General features: G+C 45.0%; 1 protein-coding gene across 2 annotated transcripts in view; it reads right to left on the bottom strand.

Moving 5' to 3' along the window:
• Positions 1-27582, bottom strand: part of EDC4 (enhancer of mRNA decapping 4) — a 499346-nt gene that overhangs the window by 265752 nt on the left and 206012 nt on the right. For both annotated transcript variants that reach the window (XM_077456654.1, XM_077456664.1), the window contains exons 13-14: positions 21542-21614; positions 21375-21454 (exon numbers count right to left, since the gene is read on the bottom strand). In XM_077456654.1, coding sequence (XP_077312780.1) covers positions 21375-21454; positions 21542-21614 — 153 coding nt within the window. The remainder of the gene's footprint in view (positions 1-21374; positions 21455-21541; positions 21615-27582) is intronic.

The following is a 27582-nucleotide window of genomic DNA, read 5'->3' as shown; positions in this document are numbered from 1 at the left end:
CTGCAGCCATTTTTCCATAAATTCAGTGGGGTCCCTACCTTCCACCTTCTCCGGCAACCCCACTATCCGGACATTGTTGCGTATCAAGCGATTCTCAATGTCGTCAGTTCTGTCAAACGCTAGGTGTGCTTGCTGCGTTGCGATTCTCACATTGCGGTTCAGGTGAGGAAGTTGATCTTCCATATCGCTCACCCTCCCTTCCACTGCCGTGGTTCTCTCCCTAATTTTCTGTATATCTTGGCGCAATAATGACACAGTCTCTCTCAGCCCCCCAAACTTCTCTTTAAGGTCATCCACAGATGCTGTGCATCTCTGTACGGCGTGCAGAATCTCACTTAGTGTGGGCTGGGGGGTATCATCTTGCTGCTCTTCAAATATGCCAGGCATAGGGTCAGGAACAGAGTCCATAGGGGCAGCATTATCATCCCCATCAGACTGAAGTGGCGAGGCCTGTCCTGCAATGGACTCAGAACACAGCGGGGCTTCCGGGGACATGTCTGGTGTTCCTGCAAGCTTTTGGGCATAATATAGCATGTCCCGAGGCTGATCCTTAGCCTGAGGGGGTTTAGGTAACTTACCCCCCAGCGGAGCTTTCTTGTCCAGGCCGCGCGGCGTGCTGTGTGGCTGTGACTGCCAGGCGCCATCTTGACTGCGTGCGGAGTCCCGACCGGTCATCCCGACCGGTCTACGAGCGGCAGTGCGGTCCCTGAGGGTGTCGGAGGTAGTGTGCGGCGAATCCGCCCGGAATACGGCGGTAATAACGGCGGGGAAAGGATTGGTTAAGGATCACCAGCGGGAGCTCCGTAAAACACCGCTGCTCACATGCCCCGTCAGGCCACGCCCCCCCTGTTACGGATATTAATGATCAGCTTGATGCAGCAGTAAACGTGTCAAGGAATACCTGTGTCACCAACCTCATGTCCCTCCTGCAGCATGTAATAACACAATGGTGCTTTTTATAAGAGACCTTCCCACGTTGGACGATGGCAACACCGCCCTAAGCCCCCCTGCAAAATACGGCCCTTCTCCTCTTAAAAAAATGTAATAAAAATAGTTTTCCCCCGCAAGAACAGCACGGGCTCCTGATCCGCGGGAGGAGGGGGGGGTTGGGGGTGTGTGGTAGCCACCGAGCAACGTGATGATCCCGCTTTTTTTTTTTTTTTTATATATAAACGTCGGCGCTCTTTCCCTGAAAATAAAAAACAGCACAGGGAGGTGTCTGGTGGGGAGAGGGAACCCCCCCCCCCCCCCCAGACTTACTGGAAGTTTTGCTGCTGTGAAGGAGAGAAACCTGCTGCTTTCTGGAGACAAATGTGAGCTCTCCGAGAAGCATGACACATAAGGGCTCAATACAGCCCCCAGTGGTGACACATAGGCATGACAACAATTACAGATTTAAAGGAGACATTCATAAAAAATAAAAAAAATTCTAATTTATTAGAAACTCTACCATATTTATCGGCGTATAACGTACTTTTTTCCCCCCCTTAAAATCAGGAGGAAATCATGGGTGCGAGTTATATGCCGATCGTGAAGTTTTCTGCGGCTTTCGGCTATTTTTCGGCCGCCGAGATACACATGACATCCGCTCTGCATCTCGGCAGCGTCATTTTTAAATGGCAAGGCTGCAAATGGCTGACAAGGCTGCAAATGGCTGACAAGGCTGCAAATGGCTGGCAAGGCTGCAAATGGCTGGCAAGGCTGCAAATGGCTGGCAAGGCTGCAAATGGCTGGCAAGGCTGCAAATGGCTGGCAAGGCTGCAAATGGCTGGCAAGGCTGCAAATGGCTGGCAAGGCTGCAAATGGCTGACAAGGCTGCAAATGGCTGACAAGGCTGCAAATGGCTGACAAGGCTGCAATGCAAAGCTGCAAATGGCTGACAAGGCTGCAATGCAAAGCTGCAAATGGCTGACAAGGCTGCAATGCAAAGCTGCAAATGGCTGACAAGGCTGCAATGCAAAGCTGCAAATGGCTGACAAGGCTGCAATGCAAAGCTGCAAATGACACTGACAAGGCTGCATTGATGAGCATTTAAAACTAATTTTTTTTCCTTAAAATTCCCTCCTAAACTTGGGGTGCGTGTTATACGCTGATAAATACGGTACCTTATCCAGGGAGATAAAGTTTAACGTTTGTAGCCATTCCTCACAACTGAGATCCTCCAGCCAATTTTACTGCCCTTTGCTACCCTACTCTTTTTACCTCGTATCTTTATTTTTATATTTTTTAACCACTTCATCCCCGGAAGGTATTACCCATTTCATGACTAGGCCAATTTCTGTGATACGGCACAGTGTTGCTTTAACTGCCAATTGCGCGGTCATGTGACGCTGTACCTAAATAAAATGAATGTCCTTCCCTCCCGCACACACACACACACACACACACACACACACACACACACACACACACACACACACACACACACACACACACACACACACACACACACACACAAATAGAGCTTTCCTTTGGTGGTATTTGATCACCTCTGCAGTTTTTATTTTTGTGCTATAAATAAAAAACTATTTTGAAATATATATTATATGGATGGAAAAGGTCATAACACGACTGTCATGGTGAAGGAACAAGTAAGGTTCCCTGCATGAAAGGGCCGCCAACTCCAACACCCTTCTAGCCGAGGTGAAGGCTAGCTTGCATGACAGCAAGTCTAATGGCCTTAATGGGTTCAAATGGTTGTTTCTGTAAACACAGACAGCACCAGGTTCAAGTCCCAAGGACACATAGGTGACCTAATGGGGGGAAGCAAGCGAGTTCCCCCTTGCATAAAGGTTTGCATCAGTGAATGGGAGGTTAAAGGCATTTGGAAGAATACTGGTAGGGCCAAATCTTGACCTTGGATTGTACTCAAAGCCAATTTGATTTCCTCAGCTGACTGTAGAAAAGAGAATTCTCCCAATCATATTTCCGAGAATGCAATTTTCTGGCTACACACCAAGCAATATAAGTCTTCCAGAGCTTATGATAAATCTTCCTAGTGACAGCTTTTCTAGCATTCATTAGAGTAGACACCACTGGTCCCAAGATGCCAAGGTCCTTTAACACCCTGGCTTCAATAGCCATGCTGTTAAATTTAGAGACTGTCAATTGGGGTGATCTTGAGACAGTAGATCAGGGCAACGTGGAAGCATCCATGGCCCATCTATTTGTCAGTCTCACAATCTTTGGGAGCCTTCTGGACCAGGCTGGTGCCACTAGAATGGCTGGAACCCCCTCTCTTTGAATCCTGCCCAACAAATGTGGAAGCAGAGGGATCGGAGGGAAAGCATAAACCAGGGAGTACTGGCTCCATGGAACTATCAGAGGATCTCTTGGTCGGGACACAAACTGCTGTAGCTTGTTGTTGAACCTGGATGCCAGTAGGTCATCTGGCTATTACCAACGCTGGCAAATTTCCTGGAACACCTCTGGGTGTAGGGATCATTCCCTGAGGATGTGTGCTGGTGCCTTCCATTTATCTACTCCCGGGATATAGACTGACGATATCATTGGCACATGTTCCTCTGCCCAGGCTAGAAGGTAGTTCACCTCCTTCAGAGCTGAACGACTCCTGGTACCACTTTGGTAGTTTATATAGGCCGCTGCCATGGCATTGTGGGACTAAACCCTGATAGGGCAAGTCCTGAAGCTCCACCGCCCAGCACCGCAGGGCCAGACCTACTGCCTGTAATTCTAGGACGTTGACGGGCAGGGTCTACTCTGTCCCTGACCGTTTCCCTTGAGCTGTAATCCCATCTAGGGTTGCTCCCCAGCCTGAGAGACTGGTACCTGTATTCAGTACTCTTCAAGTTAGCAGTAGAAAGGATTTTCCCTTTCGCAGGTTCTGATCCTGCAACCACCAGTTTAGGCTTAAGCATGCCTGAGAAGAAAAGTACATTGGATAATCCAGGGCTTTTCTTCCTCTGTTCCAAGCCAACAAGGGGTCTTCATCGTAAGAGCCCTGAATGGAACTGGGCATAGGGCACTGCCTCAGGGGATAACAACCTCCCTAGAAGAATCATAAAGAGCAAAAAAAGAGGGATGTCTGGTGCCCTTTATCTGATGCACCTGATGCTTCAGGGCACAGATCCTTATGGGTGACAAGAAGACTCTTGCTTGAACCGTGTTTAGGATCAGACCCAAATACTTCAGACTTTGAACTGGTCTCAAAGCTGACTTTTTGGTATTTATGATCCAGCCGAAGCACTGTGTATATTATGCTCTGTTCTAGAGCCTATACTGAGTGATCTCGAAGCCGGTCATCCAGATACCGGAGCACAAGAATCCCTTGGGTCCTTGAAAGACCCAGTACTGGTGCTAGGACCTTTGTGAACACCTGGGGCGCTGTAGCAAGTCTGAAGGGTAGAACTACAAAAAACTGAAAATGACTTTCCTCTACTGCAAAACGTAGGAACCTCTGATAAGGCTGAAAGATAGGTACGTGTAAATACACGTCTTTTATATCAATGGAGGCTAGAAAGTCTCTCCTCTGGAGCGAGGTTACTACTGAGCGGACAGGCTTCACCCAAAAGGACTATCAATAGATGCCTGTTCAGGGACCTTAGGCCTGAAATGGGCCTTGTCTCTCCATTTGGTTTCTGAACCATAAACAGGTTTGAGTAAAACCCTGTGCCCCTTTTGAATACAGGAACCTCTACAATCACTCCTTGATGCACTAGAAAATGTAGTGCCTGAAGCAATATGTTTCTTTCTGGAAGATCCGAGGGAAGGCTGGATCTTAGAAACCTCTGAGGGGAAACCCCCCGCAACTCCAGCTTGTAACCGCAAGATATAATTAAGGTGACCCACTCGTCCTGAATTGTTGTTTTCCAAATGTCCACAAAATGAAGCAGCCTTCCCCTACCCGATGGAGTGGGGGGTGTCCGGTGGAGCCGCCCTGACGCTGAGACATTTGAGGAAGCAGTCCTTGGGTATTTTAACGAGAGACGTCTGGTGCTTTTCTTCACAGGAAGTAGAGAACTCTTCCCTCCGGAAATCTTTTGGATATATTTGTCCAAGTGATCACCGAATAAACTTATATAAAATTAATACATCCAAATCAGAGGCCTTGCCAATTAACATTCCCAAAAGCAGAAAATGCACTTTTAAAAACCAACTTTTCTTACAAGCTGGAAAACAACTGCCCTGAAAAACCCGGGAATCCAAATCACCCAAAAATTCACTACCCTATACCAAGAAAATCAACCCCCCCCCCCCCCATCAGATATTTACTGCTCCAGTGGAAGAAAAACCACATATCCCTCCTAGGGAGGATTGCATCAGTTAAAATGACGATCCTCCCAAAGCTTTTATGTGTCTTCCAAACACTGCCCATACCTATCCCTTACAAACACCTGAAAAAGCTTTAATCCAACTTATTTCACTACACCTGGAACTACAAAAGACATAGGTCGGTACTGATGGCAGCACTCGTGAAGGGGGCCTCGCATTACCCCACCTTATCAAATACTATCGGGCAACCCAGCTACGAGCAGTTGCCTCATGGTTAACCCAACGGTCCTATAACAAATGGAAAGAAATTTAAAAAATATGGCTAGCTCCGACACACCCGAATAACTTACTCTGGCGTGCGAAACCGGAGGTAGCTCCCGACCGCCGGCTGGGCTCTATGTCCTAATGTAGGCGGCTCTGGCGCAAATTGTCACAATTCCATGGGTTGTCATCTGTGAAATCTCTCCTGACCTCTTTTATCTGTAATCCCAGGGTGCTAGATAGCCTCACTCATCAGATGTAATATCCATGGATATCACAGAACCTATTTCACTTTGGAAACCTAGTGGACCCCAGGTCACGCAAATTGTTACCCTTTGCCGAACTTGAGACCAAATTCGATCTACCACGACAGGTGTTCTATGGGTATCTGCAAATCTGACATTACACACTTACTACAGCCCCTAACTTCTCCCCCCCCCATCCCCCTTTGAAGCTATAATTCTGTCTGGTACTGCACAGAAGTGGCCAATATCAGATATTTATAAAAGATACCAAATACTTGCCCCCTAGATGGGAGAAAGCCCTGAATGAGGAAATTCCCATAGAACAGTGGCAGGTGATATGGTCCCAAGCAGCAAAGAGTTCAATATGTACACTATATAAAGAAAACAAGTAAAAAATAGACCTATTCTGGTACATGACCCCAGATGTACTCCAAGCTATTTATCCTACTACTAAAGATAGGGGTTGGCAATTGGGGGGGTGTGGCGGGAATGGAGGCATGTGTGAGTGAGTGAGAGTGAGATGAGAGCACCCGGGCTCTCTGCCTCTGTATCTCCCCTCTCCCTTTGATTGGGAAAATGTACGCTGCTTGTGTGACTAGCGTCCCTGCAGCCTGACTTTTTTGGCCCTCACTCTCCATTGATGTCTCTCCATTGAGCCCTACCGTCCTCGGGACGATTGCTGTGCCTATTTCCGTCTACCTTTGCGGACACAGCCGAAAGCATCCGAAGGAGGTCCAGCTGTCGACTCGGGTTATCGCGAGATCCCGAGATCCCGAGAAGGCAACCCGAGGTCAGGTCGGAAGAGGGCACGCTGCCGACTTGAGCCGACACAGGACGCCCCGCGGAAGACCAGTGGAACGGGGCTGCTTCTGCTAGCTAGCTGGCTTATGTGCTATGGTGGACACCATTCGAGTCCTGAGCCTCGCGTGACTCGTGAGCAAGAACGGATGGGAGCAGTGGAGTACTTGGACATCGAATAGCCTAAGACAGCAGTCTAGGCGAACGGTAACCCGGGGGATCGAGGTGGGGGAGAGGTGAAAGCTGGGACTATGGACTATGGGCACTATTAATACCTGAGAAGAAGGAAAGTGACCTGGTACTCTCTCTTCCCTGGTGCATTGTCCACCCCCTCCCTTTTTCCCTCCTTCAGTGGTCAGCTTGTGGGAGTTTTTTCTTTTTTGGGTCAAGGACACTATATTTCACTGACTGTATCATTGATTGATTATAGTTGGGGCAGGTGAGGAACTGAGTAAAATCAACGAAGGAACAGCTGCTGTGTTTCCCTCTCCCCCATCAATGGCTGCACTCTTTTCTGCTGTGAGGGCTTGTTACACTGTTATTCCATATATATATATATATATATATATATATATATATATATATATATATATATATATATATATAGTTGATCCAGCCCACATTACGCTGATAACATCATGCTTAGCAAAAGAGCCACTGAGGATGTGTCGCATGGGGAAGGGAACCATAAAACACGAGCTGCCAAGGAAAAACTAAATCAAGCTTCCGCAGCAGCAGCCAAACTTGAGCGTTTTGCCCACGTGACTTCTCCAAGCAGGAAGGGACGCTCCCATCCAGCGGGTCAAATGGGGCCACAGGCGACAACTGGGGATAGGAGAAGCACTGGTCATTTGCCCTTAAATCTTGTTACTCCATCCTCAGGAAGCAAGGCAAGTAATTTACCCCCAGGGGAGAATAAGGCGCTTTACATCCCCGTGGAACCGTCAGAACCCCATGAGTTGGGGGCTGGCGAACCCACGTTGAGAGAGATATTGCAGGCAGTTAATGAGTGCAAGGACTTTATTTCTGGTCTTGATAACCAACTGAGCAATATCAAAATTTAATTACACTCTATGAGCCAATTGTTGAGTAACACTGTTGATAGAACGACTGTACTCGAGGGAAGATTAAGTACGGTGGAGGATGAGCTCTTCCCATTACAGCAAAAAAATAACTGGACAGAAACAAATCGCTACACAGGCATCAAAAATAGATGACATGGACAATAGAAATCGCAGGAACAACGTGCGTCTAATTGGCCTGCCAGAGGGAAGTGAGGGCTCTAACCCCATAGCCTTTCTGGAGAGTTGGTTTAAGGAGTTATTGGGAGATGCCTCTTTTTCCCCACTCTTCTCTATAGGAAGGGCCCACAGAATTCCCTCTAGGTCTCGGTCATTGGAGGAACGCTGTAGGCCGTTGATATTGAAATTTGGCAGTTATAATGACCGAATGATCTTAATGCGAAGAACTCGAGAACTGGGAGACATTTTTTTATAAAGGGACTAGAGTATCATTCTATCCGGATTATTCATCGGACTTGCAGAAACAGCGTGCTGAGTTTATTTCCATCAAACGCACCTTGCAAAAATACAAGATATCATATGCATTATTGTACGCTGCTCGACTGCGAGTGTCTGCTTTGGGCTCAACCCTGTTTTTTAATACACCACTTGAGGCTGCAAGTTGGTTGGAGGAACATAAAGGGACCCTGTAGAGCTATGTAGCATTACTTTGCTTATAAGGTTAATCTTAGCGAGGAGGAGGAGGAGGAGAGGGGGGGTGGGGGGTTGTCCCCTTTTTTTTTTTTTTTTGCACTATGGGTAACATTGAATTTATAAACAGCTGAGATTAATTGATAAGGTATGTTATGTCACTAATTGGTATTTACTATGGGGTTGGGGGGGAAGGAATGGATAGAATTGTGGCACAAATAGCATTATGTATGTCCTTTAAGAACGTGACATTTGGGTGACACGGGGGGCAATTAAGATTAGGGTGCTAGCTACAAAATGATTGATTAAATAGTGTGAATTACATTGGAATTTGATTGGTAGGGGGTTCACCCTTTTTTTATTTTTTTGCACTATTGGAAATATTGATTTCACAAATAATCGTAATTAATTGATGGAGCATGTTTTGTTATTAACTGGTATTTACTATGGGGCTGGGGGGGGGAGGGGGGGAGATGTGGATAGACTTGAGGCACAAATAATATTATATATGTTTTTTTTGTAACATTTGAGTGATGTTGGGGATAAATAGATTGGGGAGGGTGAATATTTTACTGATCATTGGGTGTTAGGTATGAGAGACTATGTAGTGCGAACGACATGGTATGAAGGGGGATTAATTAAATGCCACAAAAATGGCCAGGACATTTGGTGTCGTTCCTAGCTTAGGGAGGCTGGGCCTACAGCCCAATTAGGGGGGGGGGTGGAGGGTCCGGGTGATGTTTGATGTGCATTGAATAAGAGGGCCACAATAGAGACCCCTAGGGGACGCTCTGATGGGCAGGGGTGGGGGTGGGTAGGGGGGGTGGGCGGGTTTCTTCGAATACACGCTGTATGCAATGGGGGAGTGGCGGACACGGGGGGCGGGGGAGGGGGTGCAGCCCTCTTCCCGCCACCCTTTTGCTCCCTGCTGGTTTAGCAAATATTAACGTCAATGAGTAGAGCAAGTATTATATCTTGGAATGTGAGGGGTTTGGGAGACTCAAGTAAGAGAGCTGCGGTTATATCAGAAACAGAGGGAAGTGGACCCGGCTTACTTTTTCTACAGGAGACGCATTTGACTCCTAATACAGCCTCACAGTTAAATAGTCGGAAATTCCAGGCATATTATCATTCTTTCCACTCATCGTATTCAAGGGGAGTGAGTGTCCTAGTAAGGAAGGGAATGGATTTCCTATGTAAGGAGTCCTCTGTTGATGAGGAAGGTAGGTTTGTCTTTCTGTACTGTATGATTGGTAGGCAAAATTATATTCTAGCTAATATCTATATACCCCCTCCTTTCAAGCTGGAGGTTATGTATAAACTATTTGCGTTCAGCTTGGATAAACCAGGTGTGCCGTGGATAATATTAGGCGACTAACGAAACATTGGACAGGAGCTTGGATAGATTTCCTAGCCCTGACGGGATTAGGGTAGGTCGGTTACAAGGATTTTTATCAGAAATAGGACTGAGTGATTTATGGCGAACGCGACATCCCCAGGAGAGGCAATATTCCTGCTTCTCCAACACCCACCATACTTTATCAAGAATAGACATGGTCCTTGGAAATAAGGAGGCTTCGGGGCTGGTACAGGACATAGAATATGGTGTTAGGGGGATTTCAGATCATTTCCCTTTGTCTATCACCGTGAGTATGGGAGATCGAATTGGCCCAGGGGAGTGGAGGGTAAACCCTGCCTGGTTGGAACTGATCGGCAGTTCAAGATCCCCTTTGGATAAGATTAGGGAATTTCTTCAAGTTAATAAAGGTTCAGCAGTGCCTGGAATAGTTTGGGATTCCCTAAAAGCCTATATTAGAGGTATACTAATACAGCAAATTGCAGTAACTAAGAGGAAAACTCGAGAGCAGGAGAAGGCAATAAGAAGCGATGTTACTCATGCAGAGCGAGCGTATATAGAAGATCCATCATTTGATAGGCAGAAGGTATGGCTGGATAGTAAGTATACAAAATGGCACTCCTGAAAAGGGCGGAAAATAGGCGCATATTTCAACGCCAACATTACTTTGGCGAAGGGGAGAGGTTGGGTCGTGCCCTCTCCCTATTGGTTCAAACCAATAGCTCCTCTACAGCACTACAGGTGATTAAAACACCGAATAGGGATCTGGTTTCCAGCCCTTCGGAGATTATGAAGGTACTTGCTGACTATTATAAAAAGTTATATAGATCAGTCACATGGGGCCAGGGTAGTCCAGTTATTGATTTTCTACATCAAACAGCAATCCCAACTTTATCAGAACATGATAGAATGAGACTTGAATTACCAGTAAAGTTGAAAGAGCTAAAAAACGCAGTTGCTGAAATGCCCAACTACAAATCCCCAGGCCCGGATAAGCTACCAATAGAAATCTATAAACGCTATGGCGAAGTGTTGTTGCCAGAACTCCTGGAAACACTAAATCATGCATTGGAGGTGGGTGAACTTCCCGCCTCAATGCTGGAGGCTAACATCACTCTAATACTTAAAGAGGGGAAGGACCAACAGGAAGTCTCATCATACCGGCCAATATCCCTACTATGCTCCGATGTTAAAATACTAGGTAAGGCCCTAGCGGCCCGTTTAAACAATTATATCCATAAGCTAGTACACCCAAACCAGTCTGGTTTTATCCCGGGCAGGGCAACTAGTACTAATATCAGGAGAGTTTTTCTCAATATTCAAATACCCAGGGATAATGATGGACCTGGAGCTATATTAGCTCTAGATGCCATTAAAGCTTTTGATAGCCTGGAATGGAGTTATTTATGGGGGGTGTTGGAGCACTTTGGTTTTGGCCCTTTGTTTATTCGATGGGTAAAATTACTCTATAGGGGACCTAGGGCAAAAATTTAAATGGGAACTGCATTCACTGAGGCGTTTCAGTTGGAGAGAGGGACGAGACAGGGGTGTCCGTTGTCTCCCCTCCTGTTTGTTCTGGCTATGGAAACCCTGGCTGTCCTGACGAGATCGCGCCCGGACATCCAGGGATTCCGACGTGGATCGGGGGAGGATAAAATCGCCTTGTTTGCGGACGATGTTCTGTTCTTTATTGGGGACATGAACTCTACCTTGAACAATGTGGTGCAGATGATGGGGGAGTTTGAGCAACAATCGGGGCTGGCAATTAATTGGAGCAAATCAGCCCTCCTTCCGCTGATTAGATCCGGGGATCTACTACCGCCTATAATTACTTGCCTAGAGGTGGTATCTAAGCTGAAGTACTTGGGGATTTGGATCTCCGGAGAAGTAAATCAGTATGTTAATGATAATTTGGCACCACTATTGATGAAAATGAAACAGAAAGTTAACACTTGGTGTTGCCTTCCTCTCTCCGTGGCGGGGCGCTGCAATTTAATTAAAATGATCTGGCAGCCACAGTTGTTATAGATTCTACATAACTCTCCAATTTGGATTAACCAGAAATGGTTTAAGAAGTTGGAATCGTTATTTCGGGACCTAATTTGGAAGAAGGGGCAAGCTCGGATTAGACTACAGACAATGCAGCTACCCGTCGCGGGGGGAGGAGTGGCGACACCACATCCGAGATCATACTTTCTGTCAGCCCAACTCCAGCATTTAGCTGGGGCTGGGCTCCAAGGTGGAGGGTGCCCAAACCACAAATTGATGATTGAGAATGCGCCCCATAAAGTATTGGCTGAAGTTTTGGAGGCCAATTCATTTACCCATAGGTGCGCTACTAGTGCATTAATGAGGAAGGTGTGGCAGACAGCAAAGCAATTTATGGGATATGTGGGAGTGACCAACTATACTCCATTATGGCACAATAGAAATATGGCTGAATTAAATAGCATAGACAGATCTGTGGAATGGGAGAGGCAGGGGATTAGTAGGCTAGTGCAATTATATGAAGGGAACCTAATGAAATCCTTTGAAGATCTTAGGCAAGAATTTAGTATTTCCAACAAGACATTTTTTAAATACCTACAGTTAAGGCATGGAATTCAAGCCCAGTTTGGGTCATTAGTTATTGAGAGGTCTGAATCCCCCTTGCTCCAGGGACTTATTGAGCGGAAGCAAGTAAAAGGTCAGATCTCTAGGTTATATATTAAACTTAGGGATAAAATCCTGAAGGGAGAGGGACCTGAAAAGAGCAGGAGGGGATGGGTAAGGGATGTAGGACCGATATCCATGGAACAATGGGACAAAATCCTAGAACAGGGGAGCTTGGTATCCATATCTCCACAGCGAGTGTCCCACTTGCTCTTTATCTATAGAGCATATTACACCCCACAAAAGATGTGGAAAATGGGCAGGAAACCTAGCGATGATTGCCCCAGATGTGGGGCGTCAGGGGACCTTCTCCATATGGTGTGGAAATGCCCAAAATTGTATAGGTACTGGATAGAAATAGTAGATAGAATAAATAGGATCTTTAAGGCTACCTTGAAACCAGAGGCTAAGACTTGCCTACTGGGGATTTTAGAGGGTGGAGCTCCCTCCCCAATAAGGACGTCTGTACTAAGGTGCCTGTACCAGGCTAGGCGGTTAATAGCAATAAACTGGCAAGCCAGAAATCCCCCCGCATTTGAAACATGGGTCAATGCAATTAGTTCTACAATTTGGTGTGAAAGAGTGATGTTATAAAGCAAAACAACTTAAAGAAATTCGGAGCGCTGTGGAACCCTTGGTTGAGCGACATAGGCTACCCCCTCGGTGGGGCCACTGAGGGGCAGGCTTAGCACCCATCTGGCTGGTTTGCGTTTGGGGGGGGGGGCTTCTGCCGCTCTCCCCCTGTTGGACCACCCTATGGGTGTGTCGCTCGGGGGTGTGGGGGTTTGCCTTTTCCCCCTTTTTCCCCTGCTCTTGGCGGCGTCCTTTACTACCCAACCAGTCAACCATTACTGGAGTGGCTGGAGCTAACAGTGTGTATTCGAAGAGGGGGGTGGGTTGGGTGGGGGGGTTGGGGGATAATTATATCGCGAGTTTGCGACAACTTGTGTGTTGAATACAGTTTTGTTTTTGTGATACTTATGCATGAGTTGAAGGCTTTTATGAAGTGTGAAATCTATTGTTTATTTGTGCTTAGAAATTTAATAAAAATAAATTAAAAAAAAAAAAAAAAAAAAAAAAAAAAAAAAGATAGGGGTTGGCGATGTCAGGGGGCGAGGGGGAATTTTCCTCCATATCTACTGGAACTGCCCACTAATCATCCCATATTGGAACACGGTAAAACAGCTACTGGCCCACCTTCTTGGAAAAACAGTCCGGGTGCCCCCAAAATTTTTCCTACTAGGTCTGTCACTGCTGAGGCTCCCCACGCCCTGTAAAAAAAAAAAAAAAAAATAAAAAAAAAAAAAAAAAACTAGTGTGCCATGTCCTCACAGCAGCACTCTGTCTTCATAGCCCTAAACTGTTAACGCCGCAACCCCCTTCTGCTGAAGCCCTTTTCTCTAGAATTAAGGATGTCAAACTGATGGAGAAAATGACGGGTAAGATGCAGGACAGACTGGAGGCTCATAATAAGGTCTGGGAGCTGTGGCACCTTCAGGAGGATCCACCATGATCAGGTAATTAAAAAAAAGCTTGATGACTTCTTTCCCCCTCCTTCCCTTCATATATAGTATTCTTGTGACTTACAGCCACATACAAATTGTTATGATTTATTAAATTAATAAGCAATGCATATTTGATAAAATAACACTAGATAAATAATTATCACTGTCTTTAAACATAGCATCAGTATTCACGGGTAACTATCTGAAAGTAATGACGCATACTACGATTTACACCTTTGAAATTGTGTACCGCAAATGTCAATAATAAAATGTTATTTGGAAAAAAAAAAAAAAGTCTGCGCATATGTACAGACAAGAGAGCCAGACGAGAAAACTGCTGTATTGAATCCTTTAAAGCATCAACAGAAAAATACAGCGCTCGAGGAATATCGGTCTTATTTTCCGGCAGATTATCCCCCTGGGTTAGGCCTATCAGCCCGTATGACATGATCCTTTATGGACTGGCAATAGCAATTGCTGCAACAGATGGCTGAATAGCTGGCCTGGCCAAAGAAAAGGAAGCCTTTAATAATAACTCCAATTTCTTGTCAACAGGGTCTTTCAAGCCCTGTGCGTAATCTACCAGACAAGTAAGTTCTTGTTTAAGGAAGAGACTGCTGCATCTATGGCTGGCATTCTCAATTTTTTAACAAACTTTTCATGGTATATAAAAGGGAAAACCTCTTAGGAGGAACAAAAGTCCAGTCAGGATGTTCCCAATTAGTCTACACTGCCTGTTCCAACAGGGGGTGTAGAGGGAAAGCCTGTGCGACCTGAAGAGGCCTCAGAGATTCCAAAGAGGCCCAGGGGGGCGCAGTCCCCTCTGCAAGAGGCAAAAGATCAAACTATTTCGGTCAGTCAGGATCAAAAGCCTCTGCGATGGAGAAGCAGACATCAACTGGATATCTTGTCCAAATTGCTTAGAAGCAGACTCGTTTGCTGGGCACTCCACCGTATCCTAAGCTTTAAGCTCCTTCCCATGCTCAACCCATTCCTGCTCCAGACTAGGAGACACCGGGGAGGGGGATCTGTCACGCTTCCTGCCACCCTGTGGGATAGAGGCAATCTTGCGCTATAAACCCGGCTGAGGACAGTTTATCCTTAGCGATAAAGGGTGAAACAGCAGTGTTGACTGTAGGCACAATACCAGATAAGTGCAGCGGCTCAGTTTGCCCAGACGCCGCTGGTCCTTCAGGGGATACAACTATAGGGATACGACTAGGTTTATCAGGAACCACTAACGACATAGGTGTGCCCTTTCCTGTGGTATTAGTCCCACTCCTCTTTTTGGAAGACATTTAATATACACAGAGTACTTGGGTGTAGTATTAAAACACCTCAGAAGGGAGAATCCTTTAATAGGGCTCACCAAGCCCCTATGCAACAATACAAAAGGCAGTGACTATATTCGCGTACGACAAATCTTTGCACGCCCAGATAAAGGTACGGCACTTGTGTGGCAAAACTGTGTGCCATGGGCGCCAAACTGCTGAGCCCAGTGGCGCGCTTGCCAATGCAGGTACACCATGGCGAACCAAGGCGAAATGGTGCACCTTCGTGCGCCATCATACAGGTTAAAAAGAGCCAGACAGAATCAAAAAAAGTACACTTTGCAAACACCCACAGCTAGCCCAAAACTTCTCCGCATGGTTACCGCTCACAGGTAACCCGTAGCTAGCTTGACTGATTGTTACAATCACTGGAACTGGCAATCTGTTTTGTTTGTACGCAATTAGGTAACAACGTTTTAAAATACGCTTTACTTGTCTCAAACATGGAAGTTACACAGAGGAATGTTTTTATTGCTTGGTGGGTACATAGTAGAGCCCAGAATCACAAGGAGCACTTAATCAATGGCTGAAAAAACTGAGTATCTTTGTCATTGGCTTGTTTTAAACTGCTTATCTGCCCGTTCAGGATATGCACCATAAATTCTCTAGTGTGCTTGATCTGGTCACAAGAACACTTTACTCAGATTAAAACTATGCAGACAAATCATGCACTTCAAGTTTTACTTTACAAGTTTCTAATTTGGCTTCCCTTCCTATCTGCCAAAGGTGAAGACATTTTTTCCCTTTACAACTACATTGAGTATCCCCCTCATATACACACCTAATTCCTAGTTTTTGACTATTTAACTACTTGTTGTCTGCAGCATTTAGCAGTACTTGAACCCGTGGCAAGGCTATACATTCGGTCAGTCATGGCAAAGACTACGTTTCTTTTTTATTATTATTTAATATACATTTTTAAAATGATTCTTTTTACATTAATGCACCCTCCCCCCACCCCACACACATCAATTCTTACCATTACCTCATTGCCTCACAACAATGCCCCCTTACTTTAGAGCCCATCCTAATATCACTCCCATCATCAGAATCCCTTTTACATCAGAATCCAACCTTACATCCGTGTACCCCTTTATATCAATGGCCCCCTTACCCCGACATTAAAATACTGCCTTCCTTGTATCAGTGTTCCCTCTTACATCAATTCCCCCCTTTACATCGGAGTCCTTCCTTACATCAGTTCCCCCTTTATTTCAATAAGGGCTCCCTTGTCCCTCCTTACATCAGTGTCACCTCTTACAACAGAGCCCCCTACTTACATTAAAAACCCCTTTACATCAGGATCCTTACTTACATCAGGTCACCCTCCTTACATCAATCCTCCCTTAACCACTTGCCGACCGCCTCACGCCGATGTACGTCGGCAGAATGGCACGGGCAGGCATAAGCACGTACATGTACGTGATTTGCCTCCCGCGGGTCGGGGGCCCGATCGGGCCCCCGCCCGGTGCCTGCGGCGGTCGGTTTTCGTTCGGGAGCGATCCCGGACGAGGGGACGGCCATTCATTCATGGCCACCCCCTCGCGATCGCTCCCGACGAATGGAAATCCCCGGTGACATCACTTCCTCTCCTGTAATGTAAACACAGGAGAGGAAGTGATGTATTCTCTCCTCCGTGTCGGTATTTTTCGTTCCGACACGGAGGAGAGCGGATCAGTGAGTTGCACCAACACATCCCACACACAGTAGAACATGCCAGGCACACTCACACCCCCCCTTTACCCCCCGATCACCCCCCCAATTACCCCTGCCCCCCCAGTCACAGTGACACCAATGTCATTTTTTTTTTTTTTTTTTTTTTTTTGCATTGGTGTCATTTGTGACTGTAATAACTGTTAGGGCAGTTAGGGTTAGCCCCCTTTAGTTCTAATGTACCCCCCTAACCCCCCCAATAAAGGTTTAACCCCGTGATCACCCCCCGTCGCCAGTGTCACTAAGGCTGGGTTCACATTGCAGCGGTTTATGAGAACGAATGTGATTCGCACCGCACTGCAGTGCAAATCACATCCGATCTCTGTGCGATTCGAGTTCAGCCATTCGCCGCACCCGCCGCACCCGCCACACCCGCCGCACCCGCCGCAAATTCGCACGGGACCCTTTTTTTGGCCCGCAGCAGAATCGGATCGCATGGGTGTTCACACCATGCGATCCGAGTTTGCAGATCGCACTGCGATATGCGAACTGATCTGGGGGTGTCAGTAACATTTCACTGACACTCCCAGCAGTTCGCATAGGGCAGTGTGAACTGCCGCCGGGAGGCATGCGATGCGGGAACCCGCCGCGGATTCGCGGCGTTTCCGCATCGCTCCAGTGTGAACCCAGCCTAATAAGCGATCATTTTTCTGATCGCCGTATTAGTGTCACAGGTGACGCTAGTTAGGCAGGTAGGTATTTAGGTTCGCCGCAGCTTTTTATAGCGCTAGGGACCCCCATATACTACCGCATAAAGCCCCCTGATTGCCCCCTAGTTAACCCTTTCACCAGTGATCACCATATAACTGTTACAGGTGACGCTGGTTGGTTAGTTATTTTTTTATAGTTTCAGGGCACCCGCCATTTATTACCTAATAAAGGTTTAACCCCCTGATCACCCGGCAGGTGTCATTTGTGACTAATAACTGTTAGGGCAGTTAGGGTTAGCCCCCTTTAGTTCTAAGGTACCCCCCTAACCCCCCCAATAAAGGTTTAACCCCGTGATCACCCCCCGTCGCCAGTGTCACTAAGGCTGGGTTCACATTGCAGCGGTTTATGAGAACGGATGTGATTCGCACCGCACTGCAGTGCAAATCACATCCGATCTCTGTGCGATTCGAGTTCAGCTATACAGATAGTATGGCTGAATTCGTGTCGCACCCGCCGCACCCGCCGCAAACTCGCACGGGACCCTTTTTTTGGTCCGCAGCAGAATCGGATCGCATGGGTGTTCACACCATGCGATCCAAGTTTGCAGATCGCACTGCGATATGCGAACTGATCTGGGGGTGTCATTAACATTTCACTGACACTCCCAGCAGTTCGCATAGGGCAGTGTGAACTGCCGCCGGGAGGCATGCGATGCGGGAACCCGCCGCGCATTCGTGGCGTTCCCGCATCGCTCCAGTGTGAACCCAGCCTAATAAGCGATCGTTTTTCTGATCGCTGTATTAGTGTCACAGGTGACGCTAGTTAGGCAGGTAGGTATTTAGGTTCGCCGCAGCTTTTTATAGCGCCAGGGACCCCCATATACTACCGCATAAAGCCCCCTGATTGCCCCCTAGTTAACCCTTTCACCAGTGATCACCATATAACTGTTACAGGTGACGCTGGTTGGTTAGTTATTTTTTTATAGTTTCAGGGCACCCGCCATTTATTACCTAGTCTCACTAGTGTACCCCTAAATTTAGGGGTGTCTACTTTCTAAAATGGGGTCATTTGGGGGGGGGGGGTTTGTGCCATCTTGGCATTTTATGGCCTTCAAAACTGTAACGCCCTTAGAAAGCCTGAAGGCGGTGCTTGGTTTTTGGGGCCCCGTACGCGGCTAGGCTCCCAAAAAGTCCCACATATGTGGTATCCCCGTACTCAGGAGAAGCAGCAGAATTTATTTTGGGGTGTCATTTCACATATGCCCATGGCATGCGTGAGCAATATATCATTTAGTGACAACTTTGTGAAAAAAAAAAAAAGTTTGTAATTTTCCCGCAACTTGTGGCAAAATATAAAATATTCCATGGACTCAACATGCCTCTCAGCAAATAGCTTGGGGTGTCTACTTTCTAAAATGGGGTCATTTGTGGGGGTTTTGTGCCATCTTGGCATTTTATGGCCTTCAAAACTGTAATAGGTAGTGAGAAGTGAACTCAAAAAATTACGCCCTTAGAAAGCCTGAAGGCGGTGCTTGGTTTTCGGGGCCCCGTACGCGGCTAGGCTCCCAAAAAGTCCCACATATGTGGTATCCCCGTACTCAGGAGAAGCAGCAGAATTTATTTTGGGGTGTCATTTCACATATGCCCATGGCATGCATGAGCAATATATCATTTAGTGACAACTTTGTGAAAAAAAAAAAAAAAAAAAAAAGTTTGTAATTTTCCCGCAACTTGTGGCAAAATATAAAATATTCCATGGACTCAACATGCCTCTCAGCAAATAGCTTGGGGTGTCTACTTTCTAAAATGGGGTCATTTGTGGGGGTTTTGTGCCATCTTGGCATTTTATGGCCTTCAAAACTGTAATAGGTAGTGAGGCGTGAAATCAAAAATTGACGCCCTTAGAAAGCCTGAAGGCGGTGCTTGGTTTTCGGGGCCCTGTACGCGGCTAGGCTCCCAAAAAGTCCCACATATGTGGTATCCCCGTACTCAGGAGAAGCAGCAGAATTTATTTTGGGGTGTCATTTCACATACGCCCATAGCATGTGTGAGCAATATATCATTTAGTGACAACTTTGTGTAAAAAAAAAAAAAAAATTTTTTTTTTGTCATTATTCAATCGCTTGAGGCAAAAAAATAAAATATTCAATGGGCTCAACATGCCTCTTATCAATTTCCTTAGGGGGTCTACTTTCCAAAATGGGGTCATTTGGGGGGGTTTTGTACTGCCCTGTCATTTTAGCACCTCAAGAAATGAGATAGGCAGTCGTAAACTAAAAGCTGCGTAAATTCCAGAAAACGTACCTTAGTTTGTAGATGTGACAACTTTTGCGCAAACCAATAAATATACAATTATTGACTTTTTTTTTACCAAAGACATGTGGCTGAATACATTTTGGCCTAAATGTATGACTAAAATTGAGTTTATTGGATTTTTCTAATAACAAAAAGTAGAAAATATCATTTTTTTTCAAAATTTGCGGTCTTTTTACGTTTATATCGCAAAAAATAAAAATCGCAGAGGCAATCAAATACCATCAAAAGAAAGCTCTATTTGTGGGAAGAAAAGGACGCAAATTTTGTTTGGGTACAACATTGCATGACCGCGCAATTACCAGTTAAAGCAGCGCAGTGCCAAAGTGTAAAAAGACCTCTGGTCATTTACCAGCAAAATGGTCCGGTCTGAAAGTGGTTAAAAAAACTGTCTTCCTCATATCAGAGTCCATCCTTACATCAGTGTGCTTCCCCCTTTGAAGTAAGATGGGACAATGATATAAAGGGGCAAACTGATGTAGGGGGGGGGGACATGGAATTAGAGCCCCCCCCCCCTTACATCAATGTTCCATCTTACTTCCATTCCCTTTTACATCAGTGCTCCCCCTACCCTCCTTGCACCAGACTACCCCCTTTACATCAGTGTCCGACTTTATTTCATTGCCCCCTCCTTACATTAGGTCCCCATCTTACGTTAGTGTCTCCTCTTACTTCAGAATGCCCCTTAGGGTTCCAGCCTTTACAATTAGTGCCCCCCCTTACAATAGTTCCTTTCTTCTTGCATTAGAGCTTCCCCCTACATCAGTGCACCCCTTATATCAGCGTACTCCAGCCCCCCGTCACATTAATTTTCCAGCTCCCGTCAATGTGCTTCCCCCATATATGTGCCCTCCTTACATTAGTGTGCCCCCTACCAGCATAATTTTAGCAGCACAGGAGGCACAGTCTCTAAGGCAGTGCAGTTGTAGTAAACAAGCAGATCTTTCAGCTGCTCTGATCACTGTCGGCTGCTGCTGCTCAAAGATTGTGCACGTGTTGTGTGTGGACTTACAAAGCTCCCGTTCAGCCCAGGGGATCTGCTGTCTCCCAGCCACATTCCTCCACCGGGTCCTGATTGCACAGAACCTTGCAACTCCTCCGACACTTGAGGGTCCCTGGGGACAGACCATTGATGCTGCCAGCCTGCAGAGCAGACACAGGTGGGGATGGGGGAGGACTTATCCGCCCAAGCATAGAAGAGGCAGATATGCATAAGAGTTGTAGGCGTCCAAACCCCTTTGCCTCTCCAGAGCTCCTCAAAAAAAAAATAATAATAATCGCTGGTGCTTTGCATTGGTACCAGGAGCTGAGAGGGGGAGCTTTATAATGGTCTGACTCTCCTATCGCTCCTCCCCCTCTCTGAACACCTGCAGACATACAGTCAGCCATGGCATCCCTCTCAATGTAGCATTCGGGGCATATTCCCCCCAACCACCGTTTCTGCCCTGACTTGAACACAAACCATTCAAAAGTGGTGGTCAGTACCCAAAGGAACAATGATCAGTACCAAGTCATCACAGCCACAGTTCGTGCTTACATATAAAATGACACAAATGCGCACATACATATATAAAAAAGTTTACATAAATACACATGAGTACATACCAAAATCTTCGTGTGTGCCTTTTACAAGTACAGCAGTGTTCTGCTGTGGTTTAAACCTGATCTGTACATCTTGCAAAGCCCTAAAACAAAATAAATAGTGATAGGTTGGAGTTCAATACATCACACAACAAAGATATAAATTGGATTAACATGTCCTACATACTTACTTTGTGTGGACACAAAATAGCTTTATAAGTACAGCTGTGGCATCATCCCCTTCATCAGAATCCAGTGCCTCTTCTACAAATACAAAAAAGTAACAAAATAGTTAGGGAAAAAAAAAAGAGGATACAATTTTAAATAAATCAAAAATTAAAGATAAAGCGCAGGTTCCTTGTGATACCAGTTAGTGTATGTGCATGAATTGCAATCAGTCGTTCCTGGAAAGCACCAGGAATCCTAGGTTCAGGCTGTTTATAGTACCTCAGATCTAGTACGTGTTGGCTATAATCCTACTACTAACAATTCTCAAACCCCAAAACTTCCACATGTCACAGACTTTGGCACTGGAAGGGATGGCAATTAACCACTTAAGGACCGAGCCTCTTTTTCAGACGCGGGGTTTACATGTTTAAAACGTTTTTTTTGTGCTAGAAAATTACTTAGAAAAAAACAATATATAATGTTTAGAGAATAAAATGGTGGTCATTGCAATACTTATTATACACCGTATTTGCACAGTGGTCTTACAAGAAATTTTTGGGAAAAAATTTACTTTTTTGAATAAAAAAAAAAAAAAATAAGACAACAGTAAAATTAGCCCAATCTTTTTATATTGTAAAAGATAATGTTACGCCAAGTAAATTGATACTCAACATGTCACGCTTCAAAATTGCGCCTGCTCGCTGAATGGCATCAAACTTTTACCCTCAAAAATCTCCATAAGCGGCATTTAAAAAATTCTACAGGTTGCATGTTTCGCATTACAGAAGAGGTCTATGGCTAGAATTATTACTCTCGCTCTACGAATCGCGACTATACCTCACGTGTGGTTTGACTACAGTTTTCATATGCGGGCGCTACTCACGTATGCATTCGCTTATGCGCGCGAGCTCGTCGGGACGGGGCGTTTAAAAAAAAAAATACACATTTTCTTATTTTACTTGATTTTATATATTTTTACACAGTTAAAAAAAAAAAAATAATAATAATTGGATCACTTTTATTCCTATTACAAGGAACGTAAACATCCCTTGTAATAGAAAAAAGCATGACAGGTCCTCTTAAATATGAGATCTAGGGTCAAAAAGTCCTCAGATCTCATATTTGGACTAAAATGCAATAAAAAGTCTTTTGAAAAAATGACATTGAAAAAATTTTCCTTTAAGAGGTATGGGCGGAAGTGAAGTTTTGACGTTGCTTCCGCCCTCCTATGGTATAGATATGAGTGAGGGCCATCTTAGCCTCACTTGTCTCCATATCCAGCACAGAAAAGGACCCGATCACCTCTGCCGCTACCGACGGCTCGGGTAAGTGGCGGAGGACGGTGATCTCGCGGAGACCACCATTATCCTACACACGACCGGCGCCTGAAGAGATAGATCTCTCTGTTGTGGCAGCAGCTGCTGCCGGTGACGAGATATCCCTCTTCAAAAAAATGCACGTACATTATCGTGCACCGGTCGTAAAGTGGTTAAAGGGGAACTAAACCCTCCTATCCCTTTCAGCCAATGTAAACTGCCATCTTACCTTCTAATTGATTTGCAACTGACATGGTGCTGCTCATGTGGTCAGTTAGGCCCCTTTCACACTGGGGGCGGTGCAGGCATCGGCGGTAAAGTGCTGCTATTTTTAGCGGCGCTTTATCGTCGTTTTAGCGGACAGAAAACGCCTATTCACACTGAATGCAACTTTGAAATCGTGCTACTTTACTTGAAGTAGCATGATTTTAAAGATGCAGGTACGTGCGATTTCAGGCGCGACTTGCCTGACATCTGTGTGACTTCATGCACAGATATCTATGCAAGCCACACCTGAAATTGCAAAATATAGTGCAGGAACAAAATTGGAGCCAAACTGATTTGAACAGTTCCATTGCCAAAAATAGGGTGCAACTTTTAATGCAAATGTGAATGGGGGGATAACCGTTTTTAAAACTTAGATCAATGTGTTTAGCTCTGTTTTAACCACTTGACCACTGGGCACTTAAACACCCTTAATAACCAGACCAATTTTCAGCTTTTGGTGCTCTCACATTTTGAATGACAATTACTCAGTCATGCAACACTGTACCCATATGACATTTTTGTCCTTTTTTTCACACAAATAGAGCTTTCTTTTGGTGGTATTTAATCACCTCTCAGTTTTTTTTTTTTTGTGCTATAAAAGAAAAAAGACCGAAAATTCTGTGAAAAAAAAATTTTTTCTTCGTTTCTATTATAAAATTTAACAGATTAGTAATTTTTTCTTCATAAATTTTGGCCAAAATTTATACTACTACATATCTTTGGTAAAAATAAGTACAAATTGGTGGATATTATTTGGTCTTTGTGAAAGTTATTGAGTCCACAAGCTATGGTGCCAATATCTGAAAATTGATCACACCTGAAGTACTGACGGCCTATTTCAATTCTTGAGACCCTAACATGCCAGAAAAGCACAAATACCCCCCAAATGACCCCTTTTTGGAAAGAAGACATTCCAAGGTATTTAGTAAGAGGCATGATGAGTTTTTTGAAGTTGTCATTTTTTCCCACAATTCTTTGCAAAATCAAGATTTTTTTTTCCCACAAAATTGTCATATTATCAGGTTATTTCTCACACACAGCATATGCACACAACAAATTACACCCCAAAACACATTCTGCTATTACTCCCGAGTACGGCGATACCACGTGTGAGACTTTTACACAGCGTGGCCACATACAGAGGCCCAAAATGCAGGGAGCGCCATCAGGCGTTCTGGAGCACCCAGGACAATTCTGACATTTCTCTCCTACATGTAAAAATCATCATTTATTTGCTAGAAAATTACACAGAACCCAAAAAAACATAATATTTTTTTTTTTTTTTTTAGCAAAGACCCTGGAGAATACAATGGTGGTCGTTGGAAATTTTTATCTCACACGGTATTTGTGCAGCAATTTTTCGAACGCGTTTTTTTGGGGGGAAAAACAGTTTTGTGCTTAAAAAAAAAAAAAAAACAGTAAAGTTAGCCCAATTTTTGCATAAAGTGAAAGATGAAGTTATGCTGAGTAAATAGATATCGAACATGTCACTCTTCAAAATTGCACATGCCCGTGGAATGGCGCCAAACGTCGCTACTTAAAAATCCCCATAGGCGACGCATGAATTTTTTTTTACTGGTTACATGTTTTGAGTTAGAGGAGGTCTAGGGCTAGAATTATTGCTCTCGCTCTAACGTTCACGGCGATACCTCACATGTGTGGTTTGAACACAGTTTTCATATGAGGGCGGGGCTTATGTATGCGTTCGCTTTTGCATGCGAGCACATGGGGACAGGGGCGCTTTAAAATTTATTGTTCATTTTACTTTATTTATTTTAGTTTGACATTTTTTTCCCCAAAAATAATGTAAACATCCCTTGTAATAGGAATATGGGATGACAGGTCCTCTTTACAGTGAAATCTGGGGGTCAATATGACCCCCGCATCTCACCTCTAGGCTGGGAAGCCTGAAAAAAAAAAAAAAAAGAATATTCTGGCTTTGATCGTATTGGCGAGTTGGTAGAAGCACCGGAGGGCGGTGAGGGGTGGGGTGGGGGGGCGTCTATGGCTGGGTATTGCAAGGTATCACCGAGTATGGCTGGGTATTGCAGGATATCTCCGAGTATGGCTGGGTATTGCAGGGTATCTCCAAGTATGGCTGGGTATGGCAATTTATGGCGGGGTATTGGCGGGGTACTGCAGAGTAATGGCAGGGCACTGCAGAGTAATGGCAGGGCACTGTAGAGTAATGGCAGGGCACTGCAGAGTAATGGCAGGGAATTGAGGGGTTAAATTCGGTGAGCAGCGATGTGGGCACTGCAGATGCAGCCCACAGCGCTGCTAACTCCGATCTCTTTCCCCTCCACTGTACTGATCGGTACAGAAAGGGGGAGGGAGGAACCGGCATCATAACATGACGCCGGTTTGTTTACAAGTGATCACTCCGTCATTTGACGGAGCAATCACGTGGTAAACTGGCGTGACGAGCGGCTGTTTACCGTGATCCGTGATGCGCCGGGTCCGCTGGACCCGGCGGTCACGGATGATCTCGTGTGCGCGCCCCAGGGGGCGCGCAAGAGCAGAATTCTGGGAAGCCGTTAATTAACAGCCTCTCAGAGTTAAACAACCGCCCTGAAGCCGTTAATCGGCAATGGGCGGTTGTTAAGTGGTTAAGGTGAACATGTAACAAGTCAAGGGCTTGCACATAGCCCATGCCTAGAACACACAACCCTGGGGACAAACAAAAGGCCTTGATGACATTCACACATACAAGTGCCAAAAGGTGTGCTTTTCCTGGTAAAATTCGCTAAAATGTGCTAAATTTAGCTGCTGTATCTTTAAAACCATCCATGTCTTTTTAACCAAGCAGGTCACCAGATCACAGACTACCCCTACACAGCCCCAAAACATAAAAGGCAGCAAGCCAAGCCTTCTCTAGTCTACAAGCTAAATGATTGATATCAGCTTGAAACCTTGCTGTCCCTTGTGACATAGTCAGTTCATGCTCTAACAGGAAATTAGGGGAAGCTGAGCAAAAACAGAATGAAACAGGTGCATGCATCTTTTTTCTTTGACAAAAGACCAGAATTTTAGGGGTAACTAATTAAGTGATATTAGACAAATAGGGAATTCCTTACGCCTCATCTATTCTGAATATAGAACTCTGCCAGGGAGGAAAGATCCCTACACATCTCTGAGAAGTATAATAACCAGGCAAAGATCTGGTTAGACTGCGAATCCTGTGAATCCCTAATTAACATGGACATTTAAATACTGGTGAAAGTATTGGCCAAAAAGCTACAATTACTGTATTTGTTCAGATTAAACAGGCTTTACATCAGGCAGAGGCACTCAATTTAATATTAGGTGGTTATTTGACCACACGCTGTACAAATGCACCATGACAATCTTGGGACTAGAGTTGTGATTTCCCTAGATATGGAAAAAGCATTTGATTTGGTTGGACTGCCTTACCCTTTTAAAATCGTAACCAAATATGGTTTTGGACATGCATTTATATCATGTGTGAGATTATTATACTGGCAACCCACAGCTAGGAACCAGTTCACAACATATTTCAAGGTGTACCAGACCAGACAGGGATATATATTCCTAGTCACCCTCTCCTGTTCTTAATGGCCCTTGAGCCATATACAATACATTCATGACAGCTGTTCAGGCATTTAAAACTAAAGATGAAATAAAAGGATATTTCCTTTACGGCGCTGAAAAAATGCAGCTTTAAATTTAGCGTATTTGAGAGTATGCATAGAAATTTTGCTTAACAAAAAAAAAAAAAGAAAAAGGTAGTATACATTACCAAACATTTAGATCCATCGATACTTCAATCTTCTACTGATACCCCCACATAGAGCAGAGAGAATATAAATTGAAATAAAATTTTAAATATCTGTTTCAAACATCCCACTATCTCCCGATGCTATGGTAGGAAGCAACCCATATTTGGAGAAATTCAATAACCGCTTATAGACTGGGCTGTTTCCCCTCCTTCCAGTCCAGGCCATTTTTCAGATGTCTGTGCTGTCACACTTTGACTGAAAAATAGCCATGCAACACTGAACCCAAAAGTATTTTACATAAATTTTTTGAGAATGATAAAGCTTTTTTGCTGTTATTAAACCACTTTTTTTTCCCCAATTGTTTGTTATATACAATATAGGGAAAAAAAAGACTGAAATTTGGCAAAAAAATTAAACATAGGATTTTTGTACTCACCGTAAAATCCTTCCTCTTGACCTTAGGGACGTCACCAAGCAGTGTCAAAGAAACGAGGGGTGGGAATAGCAAGAAAAATAGGATTTTTAAAACTTACCAGAAAAATCCTTTTCTTTGATTTACATCAGGGGACACAGTGCCATAGTAATTACTATGTGGGTTATATCGGACACACTGGTGCTGGACACTGGCATGCCCCTAAGGCGTGTATTCCCCTATATAAACCCCCCCCCCCCCCCCCCCCCCCCATTACTGGGAGTCCTCAGTTTTGTAGCCAAGCAATACAAGTGTATACCAAGAAGGGA

Source organism: Lithobates pipiens, unplaced genomic scaffold (genome assembly GCF_037356315.1).
Source record: "Lithobates pipiens isolate NorthernLeopardFrog02 unplaced genomic scaffold, aLitPip1_a1.2 Scaffold_10, whole genome shotgun sequence".
Lineage (NCBI taxonomy): Eukaryota > Metazoa > Chordata > Amphibia > Anura > Ranidae > Lithobates > Lithobates pipiens.
This window is presented reverse-complemented; position numbering and strand designations above follow the sequence as displayed.